Source organism: Numenius arquata, chromosome 8 (assembly GCF_964106895.1).
Source record: "Numenius arquata chromosome 8, bNumArq3.hap1.1, whole genome shotgun sequence".
Classification (NCBI taxonomy): Eukaryota; Metazoa; Chordata; class Aves; order Charadriiformes; family Scolopacidae; genus Numenius; species Numenius arquata.
The window spans coordinates 46,145,169-46,156,444 of record NC_133583.1 but is presented as its reverse complement, the minus strand read 5'-3'; the positions used below and the strand labels follow the sequence as shown (position 1 = coordinate 46,156,444).

Sequence of the window (11,276 nt, the reverse complement as noted above, 5' to 3'; positions counted from 1 at the left end):
TACAAGACTGCCTTGAAGCCAAGTGCTGGTTCTGCTTGAATCAACACAGTCCAGATATTCACATGCAAGTTGCACCAAAGAAAGAATTTGCCCAAACCACAGCTGATCTTTCAGCCTCATACAACATGCTCTTGGTGTTGTTCTCTGACAATTCCAAGCGATCAAAACTTCCCCAAATGACCTCTGGTTATGGTCACCTGCTTTAATACCAGGGACCAGACTTTCTCTAGGACACAACACAGGTAACTCCTCTTGAAATTAAGATGGGTTGCAGGGAGCTCACTGATGTTGAAACCAGACAGCAGGAGCCAGTTTTTTTTAGAGTGCTGAGAAATCTATGTTCCAATTTTTAATATAAAAGTTCAAATTCAAAAACATCACCCTAGAGCTTTAAATTGCTGGATCCTCCATTTGCACATACTCCATATGTCAAAACTTCAGCTTTTTAGGCTGTGCCTATGTCGACACTAGGCTTGATTAGTCACAATGCTAAAAGCCCTTCACTGCTTGCTGTTTCATGACCTCTTCATCAACTACCTTCCAGTAAGATCTGCTTGCAAATCAGAGGTTAAATGTGGTCCAGACAAGGTCAGACAATCAATGCATGCTGTAGTCTTGCAGGGGTTTACACTGGTTTCAGGCTTTTCCTGCAAATTAATTTCTATTTTAAATAGCTTGATTGAACCCGTATATATGTATCTTTAAACTTCCCTTAAAAGTTCTCCAAATCCAAAACAGAGTTTTGGAATTCATTTCTCTCACTGGCATAGCAGTTAGAGAGGGGTGAGTACGACTGTTTGATATTATCTGGAGAAGTAAGAAATGAGCACAACGAACACAGCCACACTGCTCTTCTGTTAATCCACCCTCAACGTCTGCCCACACAGCAGTGACAGATCTCCTTGCAGCATTCACCCCCTATGGAAGTAATAATGGCTTTTGTGCTTTTTGTACACTCAGATCCTGACAATCCATGGTTGGACACACTCATGCACACTGGTCTGGGCTCCCCATCACAGCCAGGTTTCCGGCATAGCTTTAATAAACCATCAAACTACCTATTTCAAAAGCAAGACCAGGAGGAAGAGAGAAAACAGGTCACAATTCTGTCCAACCAAACCTATGATCCTCCTCAAGATGCACAAAACCAGTTCAAAGCATAAATACTCAATGAATGCCAAGCCTGCACGGTAAGGGAGGTTTCTTCTCTCTGTAGGAGCTTAAGAAGGGTCTCACTACATTGCCTACATTTTGCTTCCATGCACAAAAACTCTCTGAGATGTATTTATTCCATTCATATGAAAACACAATTTCATGTACTTAAAAGAAAAAAAGGAGAAAGACGGCAGCACAGAAGGTTTTCTTCATTACAAAGTGTTTTTCCATCAGGCAATTATTTATAAGAACTTTTGTTAACACTGGAGTTTAGGCTCTGGAACAAAGTGGATATATTGTTTACTGGCTTTGCCAGTCAATCTTCTCATACAAAACCTCTCCCTTCCCCCTCTCCTTTTCCAGCCAAGTCAATCCCTTGAATAGCTCAGGAGTTTCCTTTGTCACCAAGATCTCCTTTTCCACAAATTGTCCCTTGAATAATGCCATCTTCAATGTAGTTCCCTGAGGTATCTGTGCTCCTGCAGAGAACTGTCGAGGGGACCCGCGACGAGCGTCTGTCATGGCTCTTATCCTCAGAGGAGCAGCAAATCATCCTTTTCATGGTACTCCACATCTCATCATCTTTGTATGAATAAATTATTGGATTCATGACAGAGTTCAACAGGGCGAGGAGAAGAAACCACCTTTTAACATTCTGAATCCCACAGTAGGTGCAGTTCAGACCATCGAGCAGTAAGACGACCAGGCCAGGGGTCCAGCAGACAACAAAAGCACCTAGGAATAAAAGAGACAAAAAGACTTCAAACTGCTAGGGACTTGTGGGGGTTTTTTGGCATCTTACAAGACTATTGGGTTCATCAAAATTCTACACAAAAATGATAAAAGCAGGAGAAGACAAAATTCTAATGACAGTAGCAAAATTGTATCTACTACAGCTTCTCTGCCAAGCCCCAAGCACCAAGCAGGGCAGCTCTCAGAAGTCTGCAGGGAGCAAGAATCCAGCTGCTGACAGTATCAGCTCAAACATGAGTGGGGAAAGGTCATCACAACAGTGATTTACTCATGCTGATAAATAAACAAGAGCTCTGTAGCATTAACAAGCAGACAACTGGAGCTTTGAACACAGACTTCCTTTCTTCATCTCTCTCTCGTATGCTGGAGGAGAAGATACCAGGTGGCCCACTTCTACCACTGCCGCAAGATGATCCAAAGGAAAAATGTGTCTGTCACAGTACAGCTGACTCTGCAAAGCTATGGGCATACCGCCCAGTTCATAGAACAAGAGTCATAATTTAAACACGTCCTGCCTGGAAACCCCACGGCTAGCGTAGGATGCACGCTGCTGTCTGTGACACACCAGCACTGCCAGCTCCCCGGCCAGAGCAGCAGCCCACCTCTCTCCTCTGCTCCCTCCTGGGCTGTGTGTGCTGGGTACTTGGGACCAAACAACTCAGATCCAGGAAACAAATTCAGTTGTAAATGAAAAGAGAGAAAGAAACGAAGATGAGTTAGCAAAGGTGAACCAGAAATGTAGCAGTCAAAGGAAAAAACTAGGGCAAAGAACTGAAGCAAAGAACAGAATAAAAAGCAAAAAAAGACAAAAAGGATGATGAAGTATGACAGCAGTGACGGGGGAGCAAGAAAACTCTGCAAGAGAGGCATTTCCCCCAGAGATAGCAAGAAACCACAGGACAAGCCCAAGAGCAGCAGGTTTCTCCTCATGTTTCAGCTGGGAGGCAGGAAAGACAACAGCCCCTGTGAGGAAGAAGTGAGACACAAGATGATAATAAAAGCTGAAAGAGGCAAAGGAAGACAACACATTCCCCTCCCACCAGCCCCTCAAAACAAAGAAGAGGGAAAGGGGAAAGGGGACTAAGGGAGAAGATGTATTAGACGGAGTGAAGACAACCTGAAGAAAGCATCATAGAAATCAAAGTGTAGAAGGAAGTTCAACGTTGCATTTGCACCTTTCCATGTCATTGCACATCCCCACCATAAAGGCAGGGCTGTGGGCAGGACTGGTGGGGAGGGGGAACATCGTGACTGAATGCAGCCCGCGGCCAAGAGCTTGGGAGGGGCCCTGAACTGCCCCCTCTGCCTTCCAGCCTCCCCCCCGACACCACAGCCTCCAATCCCTCGCCTTGAGCCCAAGGAAGGAGTAGCCCTATGCATGATAATACTAACTTAGCACAAGCCACAATTGCTGTCTGACATACAGAAATAGAAAATTACAACTCTGCATAACAGGCACAGTTTGAACAACGTACTGAGGAAATTCCAATCATTTATAACGGCAGTTTCCCCTTTTTCAGGCTTAGAAAAAACAATCAAACAAATAAGGATGATAGCAGCTACATGCTGAAAAGCTCTCCTGGGGATGTTGGTTTCTGTTCAACAGTTTTGGTAGGGAAAGTAAATCCAGCTTATTTTTTTAAAGCCACTGGTTTTCCCATATCTGCACTGTGCAAGCAAGAAGCAGGAGGGCAGCCTGGCTCACGGCAGGACCCAGGCAGTGCCGGATCCAGGACTCGGCAGCATCTTGGGCATCCCATCAGCTGTGCTGCACACATGGCTGGGTTCAGCAGCACTGCACACTTCTCCCCATCGAGGATCTTAATGGATACCGTGCCCTTCTGATGGGTAGGCCATAATGGTATATAAAATGAATTCCTGTGATTTAGTAGGCATTAGGATTGCTGAAAAATGTATCCAGGACCATGGATCTTGCTGCAAATCTATGCTCCTGGAGCACAGACAAAATACACCCAACTGATTTTCTATGTTCCAGGCAATATTGTACAGAACAGAAAAGCAAGAGACCACCTAATTCAGAAACTACATTTTCTGCTCTGCTGTACCAAGATTTTTGTGATGCTAAGTACTAATTTCGTGATGTTAGTTTTGAGATACTGGTTAACATCAGTAAAATTCCTCCATTGCCCACTGGCATCAGAAGCTGCAAGCTGCTACCACAACACTTGTTTTCTCTGGTCAGTCTCTATACTACACACTGGTTTGGCTCCAGCATGCTGAGTAAGCAGTTGTGACACCAACTCTCTCTTACAGTCTACAGTGGGGACAACACGGTACTGATTTATTGCCCTGGGGTTCACCAGAAAATCCCATCCATTTTAATAAGCACTGGAACCAGACCACCCAGACACTACTGTGTCTCGCTAAGTGTCTCTGTAAGTATTTGGACAGAGAGCTTTTGCTAGCCACCAAGGGTCACTGGCACAGTCGCCAGCACACCAGCTCCATGCAGAAATTAAGACGGTAACAAACCCTCCTTAGAACAAGCACTGAAAACATTTTGACCACTCGTACCACAAAGAATGCAAGGTCCAGCCCTGCTTTCATTGAAGTCAGTAGGAGAGGAAACAGATCCCAAAGTCACTTTTAACAAAAGACACAGAAGTCTCTCCGTCAAACAAAACCCAGAGATCGCAGGCAGGATTAGTCCATGAACTCCCAGACATATCCCTATCTACCTATACAGGCAAAAGCCCAAAAGGTTTCAGTGGCAACAGTAAGGTAAGATAGAAGGTATCTGCAGACATCTCTTTCCACATTTCCCCCACCTCATGACTGAAGACATGGACAGGGGTCAATGCAGTGACAGTGTCGGTGTTACTGGCTAATGCTTTCATGAGGCTGTGGCTTTGACTCCATCAAAAATACATTTTGCTGTGTATGGAGACAAAATGAGCACTTCACACCCTGCTCTTAGCACCGCAGAGATGAAAGTGAGGCATGGCTCAGACTCCCAGCTTTGCTCAGTTTTTGCTATTTTTAACCACAGAGCTTTCACAGGGAGCCATGGTTAAGCATAAATATATACCTTTGTCTTGGCCCTTTGGCGATTTTCTTATTTGCAAACTTTTTATCCCATAGGCGCTCCTCTCCCTGACAAAGTGCCACACTCCAAAAAGAATTTAATTTCTGAGACTCTCTAAACTTCACAGAAGTGACATGAAATATAGCTTGGCTGCCACATGGATTGGAAGAACAGCTCTGAGTCTTCCCACTGGATTATGGGAGATCAGGTGTCACAATGCCTCAAGGTTAAATCTAATGGAAAATCCACAAATTAAACACGGATTTTCTTATAGATTACATAATCTGTCCTGGAAAATTAATTCCTGTGTACCTAGAAGCACTGTTGATGCTTCGGCAGCGTGATATCATAAAACTCTACACATCAAAGCTGTCCCTGGGCATGCTACCGCTGAGAAAAAAAAAAAAAAAAAAAAAAAAAGAGTGCAGTTGCTTCCAGTTGCCTTTGCCACATGTGCACCCGAGTTAAAACAGCAAGTTACCAATTAAACTATAAATTCACTGAAACTGAAAATCATCCGCCCCAAAGCTGCTATTTCAGCAGGAATCTCACTGCCAAGTTCAGATGAGCTACCACATACACACCACCTGAAAATCAAGTACCCGCACACCTGCAGCCACCCTTTGTCAAAGTCACAGGCTTAGCTAGGGCTATGCCACAAGCTCAGCCTCAGAGGATCCTTGGGCAAAATCCACTTGCTGCATATAGCTATAGGTTGTTGCATCAGTAGACGTAAGTAGACTTTTGAAGAATCACTTTGGTCACTTGGTGACTCCTTTGGTACTTGGAAAGCCCAGAAAACATGCTACATGTTTTCCAATACATTTTGTACAGCATGCTTGAGTGACTTGGTCAGGAATGCACACTTCAAAATGTTTTAAAAAATAAAATTCTCATTCCCAGAAATAAATGTTTATAAAAAGCATTTCAGAGTCAAAATTTGGTGAGTTGATATGAAGGAACATGCCAAGATTTCCTCTGACGCAGGAGTTAGGGGTAGATCTTGCACCAAACACCACATGAACTCATTCAACTTCTTTGGAATAAAAGCTTCTGTTTTGGTTTTGTTTCTGACTGGTAAAGTAAATATACAAAATTATGATCTCTAAAGAAGCACTCAGGCTTTCTAAGTTAAATTTGCCTGGCCCAGCACACAGTATCATTAAATGCTTTACCCGAATTGTAGTTTAATCTGGTGGCTGAATAGCCATATTCTGCAAGTAAGAGAAAACTACTGCTGATCTTTAAATCAACCCGTATTCCTAAAGCCCCTCTCCCTAGCAAAAGAAAGAATAAATTGAAAATGAAGTTTAGAGTGGGGCTTATCTCCACATAACAGCACAGCTGTGGTGAGCACTAAATACCTGCCACAGGCTAAAGGACCACAAGGGATTAGCAAACAGCAGCCACCATCACTGTCCTTCCACCTCCCACGTCAGGTGGCCGGGTGTCCTCTCCCCAGCACACAGACCACCTGTCTGCTCTGCCCTGCTCTGCAAACAGGCATGGGTGGCACTGAGAGCTAACAGTGTTATTCCAACACTCACTCAGCACCCTCCAACTTTGGTTTATACAAAACTAATATAATATTAACTATATAAAGACGTATAAGTTAAACAAGACTCTGCGTGTTTATTTATTTGCACGATTTCCTAGAAAGCAGCCTGTGGTTCTGCCTTGCATAGGAATGCTTAGAGAACTAATTTTTTAAATTGTTTTTCTTTTTGTCTCTTTCCAATGCAGCGGTTAACTACAGCCCACCCGATGCTTATGCTTCAGGGCAGGATCATTTTTGGAGCAATTCAAGATTTTTCTGCAGGAATTTTCTACCTCCAGGTGGATGATTTAAGTTTCACTGCACAAGAGCGTCAGGGGGAGCAAAAGATCGGATCTTGCCCCTGCAAGTCCAGGGGGAGACAGAAACAACCAGCACATTATCTCTATAGGTGCCATAAAAGCTAGGGAGGGAAAAGGAAGGACAACTGGGGAGGGATTTAGAAGGCAAAGGCTCTGGCAGTGGACAAGCCAGCTTCAGGAGACACCAGAGTGTGAGAACTTTGTACTGGCTCGAACCACCAGTTCACTTTCTTTTCCAAGGTCAGGCACTGTAAAGTTTAACTGATCTTAGCTTCTAAAGCATTTTAAGGCATCATTTGGTAGACAAAGGTGTTGTGTACTACAGCACTATTATTTTGGGGGTTGAAAAAAAGAAGAGGAAAGAGAACCAGATACCAGACTGTGCAAAGAGCATCCGTTAGCCACAAGGGCAAGAACATGTCCTCAGCCTGAACTTCCTACCCTGGCAAATCCTACCTCCATGAAAAGTGACGCTTTTCTCCCAGAGGTCTCTAGTACTACCATTCTGCAGTACAACACAACTGTGTCCCAGGTATACACAGACACCAGCTTTCCCAAAAGCTCCAGCTTTCTTGTGCTGGCTCATACAACATGAGAAGAGTTGTCAGAGCGGTAAAGCCATTTTTGTGGGTTTAGAGTCCCTCACCACCTGGGCCCGGCTTCCCAAGTGTCCCAGTGTCCCCCCAGTTCTACCTGCAGCGAGCTGCATGAGCCATGCTCACGTGACGCCTGGTTTCCACAAAACTTCTCACTGAGATTCAAGTCTTCCTGGGGAAAACTGACTGCTACAGCTAATATTTTGTGCCAACGATCAATCATTTGCTTTGTGCATCTCTAATTTAATAAGCAGCTACATCACAACTAGCTGATGAAGTGATCTGAACTGCCCAAGTATCAACAGAGTTTCTAGGGCAGAATCCAGGTCAAATCTCATGTTATGATCTAGAGATCCAAGGCCACACTGTATCACCATCTAAAAGTATTTTGCACTATGCAGCCTTCACAGAAAGAAACTGAATTCTCCTCTTGCAAAGCAAATCTCTGTCAAAGTCACGGACCCACCAGGCATCTTTTCCCTTCCCCAGAGAAGGTGTGGTTCCAGGGGGAAGAAGTTTCTTTAGGAAACAGCCAAGAGGAAGAAGTGCAAAGATAACTATCCACATCCAGCCATAGGATTCATGGCCTTGCGCAGGTATTAGAGAACGTTATTTTGAAAATATTCTATTAGGTAGCTGTGAGTCTTCACAAGCCTTCCTCCACAGTGATTTTGTATGTCCTCCCCGAACCCCCCGCAATGAACTGTAGATAATTTGTGGTTTGTAGCAAGCTGCCTACCAAACAGAGACACTTTTCTTCTTCACAGTGGCTGGTCTTCTCCTTCACATTTCTGTTTGGTAAACACTTATTTCATTATCTAAAACAGACAGGAGACTAAATGATTCCAGCACTTTTAAGTTTGATGAGGGTCTTTTGTTTTGTTTTGGGGGGGTGGCTTCTTTTTTGTTTTGTTTAAAAAAAAACAACAAACCACCACAACAACAACAAAAAACCCCCACACAAACCTGTTGGTTGGCACTGCTAGCCTTGCACATCATGGTTTGTAGTCTCTTACCTAAGAGAGTCATGACAGTCTTCATAAGCTTCACAGGGGTTTTCCTACGGCTAATGGAGCCACTAGTGTGCGACGACAAGACATTAGTTTTCCTCTGGACATACATGTAGATTCTTATGTAAACCACCACCATAATGAAGAAAACAACTAGGTTTAAGATGCTCCAGAACACCAGGTAACTTCTGCTGTAAATAGGCGCCAGGGATGAGCAGGCAGTAATGTCACAGAGGCAGTTCCAACCCAGGGTAGGAACAGCACCCATGAAAATAGCAATGGCCCAAATTGATATAATTAAAAAGGTCACTCTCTTCTTCGTGAGATTACTGTGGATCTTCATCCGCATTATAGACATGTGCCGCTCAACAGCTATGACGAGGAGATTCACCAGGGAAGCTGTCAGGCTGGTGTCCAGAAGACCCTGACGCAAAAACCAGCGATTAACAGTTAATGTCTTTGATACTGGGCCAGTGTTGAACATCAAGAAGACATAGGCAATTCCAGCAAAAAAGTCTGCAGCAGCTAAATTGGCCAGGAGATAGTAAAAGGGAAAATGAAACCTCTTGTTCTTGACCACAGCTGCTATGACCAATGAGTTTGAAATGAAAATGAAGAGGCAGAAAAATGTCCCAAAACACAGAACAACAATAAGCTTTGGCCCTGTCCACTCATCTACTGTGTCAGTGTTTGTCTTGTTATAAAAAAAGTCCATGCGCTTATCATAGTAGCATTCATTCATCCTGGATTAAAGCCCCCGCATCCTAGGAAGTGTGAAAGGGAAAAAAAGAAAGAAAGATTAAAAATCAACTATTGGTCCTTGCTTCAATCACCATACCCAATTTATTCTTTTTCTGGGGGAGGGGAGACAAGACAGGAACATGAGAGGGTATATATTTGGAGGTCTTAAGTAAAACTTCATATTGTGCAGAGTTAATGTGGAAGGAGACATTCTGTCCACTGGAGGACTGCAGTGCATGTTTCGATGAATCGGAAATTTTCTAAAGACTTACCCACTTACAAAACCCCAGCGCAGTCCCTTTGCACCAGCAGTCATATCATACTGGCAACAAAGTGGAAGTTAAGAGGTTAAAAGCAACTTTCTAGAGGTCACAAAGAAAATCTGAGCAACAGCCAAGCCATTCTTGCTGTGAAATCTCATGTTTGAACCACAGCCCCATCATTATTTCCATTTCTCAATGTATCCAGTCAGGACAGTGAAGCATAAATCATAAACTCTTCCATTGTACTGACTAAGCAATAAAAGGCCAGTTACCGGAAAAATATTTTTTGGTTTTTCAATTATATATTAATAAAGACAAGAATATATGTATGTATATAAGATGCTACAGGCATATCTATTCTGAACACATGCCTGTTATTTACTGCTACAGGATTTAAGTAAGTGTGCTGAAAAGGGAAAAATGTAATTCTACATTTTTGACTGCTGTGGAGCCAAGGATTATTTTATTGGGCTGTCAACCCAGAGCCCTGTGAACACCATACAGCCCAATTATCTTCAAAGCCAAAACACAGTTCCCTACCCAACCACAGGATAAAGCGAGCCCCAGCAACAGCAGTAGTGCTGGGGTTTTTTTCCTTATACCCACTCAGCACTATTTTAGACACGGGGCTATTAAACATGATGGAAGGGGGAGTCTGTGTTCCAGATTACATCACACTTCAGGTACTCCAGTGAGGTCAATGGCAGCTGCCTTGGCAATTTTACTGCCTTTATTACAAACCTGAATTTAAACTGAACTCGAACTAATTTACTCAGGCAGCTCTGACAGCAATTACTTGTGGTGACCAGACCCCGTGCAGGGTCTCACAGCCTAGTAGAAAGGGTTTGTGTCTTATTGTCACTAGCCCTCGCGTTTGCTGTCAGTATCTGAATAAGGGCTTTAACAATGACTTCATTAATAGATACTGCATAGCAAAACCTAGGAACCCGACCATGGCACAAGATCCTAATCATATTAGATATTATGCAGAGAGGCAAACCTGTGCTTGACTCTAAGGGCAGTGAGGAGGAAGTATCGGGATACAAAGCTGCAGGAGAGGCAGCCACTTCTTTTATAAAATGATATATTACTTAAAGCATCAAATTCAAGTACAGAGTCAGAACTAAGAACAATTACTTAAGGACAAGAAGTGGAAGGAAACAAGTAAATCATACCTTGTGCTGAAATACTAGAGAGCTTCCCTTCATCTAAAAATAAAGGAGCCTTAGCAACTCAGATCCACCGTAAGGAGTCAACGGAATTCAATGCCTACCACTCCCTGTTCAGGGCAATATGATAGCATTGGGCAGTCAGTACATTCCCCATTCTCACCTAGGAAGTACTCAAAAGTCAAATTAAGTCTCTAAGTGACCAGAAGTCCCTGAGAAGCTGCAGACAACAGCTACTCAAGCAGCTGAGTGGTGGGAACCCTGCCAGCCAAGATGGCTCTGGTCTTACCCACTAAGGCAGTAAAGGACTTGCTGAGCTTGACATGAAGCTTTTACAGACGAGCCCAGATGCCTGCAAATAGAAGTAGCATTTTGGGCAGGAATGGCAGAAAAAGAAAAAAAAAAATCTGTGAAAATTATAGGGAAGTTTTTCTGAACATGTTGTATCTTACTATGTAATCATCTCAACAGATGAATCCCTTTCACTTGCAGTGACAGGAGAGTAAAGAGATCTGCAGATACTTTTTGTGACTCATCCGGAGAACAAGCTTAAAGAAATCCAAAATATCAACTATGAACTTATTCTAAATACTTCAGCTTATTGAGATCCCATCCCCATTTGAAACAGTACCCGGAAAAAAAAAAGATAAAATATCACACATCCATAATTCTCCACCAAAATAATC

General features: G+C 43.3%; 1 protein-coding gene across 1 annotated transcript; it reads right to left on the bottom strand.

Moving 5' to 3' along the window:
- Positions 1-1,540: 1,540 nt before the first annotated feature.
- On the bottom strand, positions 1,541-9,159 carry LPAR3 (lysophosphatidic acid receptor 3). Its single transcript, XM_074152244.1, has 2 exons — positions 8,424-9,159; positions 1,541-1,890 (listed from the first exon to the last, which is right to left on the bottom strand). The coding sequence occupies exons 1-2, from the start codon at positions 9,157-9,159 to the stop codon at positions 1,541-1,543; spliced, it is 1,086 nt and encodes a 361-aa protein (XP_074008345.1).
- Between the last annotated feature and the right edge of the window lie 2,117 nt (positions 9,160-11,276).

What these genes read in the sequence shown, in the direction of transcription:
- LPAR3 (XM_074152244.1), bottom strand. Translation starts at nt 9,159, where the DNA reads ATGAATGAATGCTACTATGATAAGCGCATGGACTTTTTTTATAACAAG. An exon ending in GACTGTCATGACTCTCTTAG is followed by an intron (nt 1,891 to 8,423) that starts GTAAGAGACTAC and finishes TTTTATTCCTAG; the next exon opens with GTGCTTTTGTTGTCTGCTGG.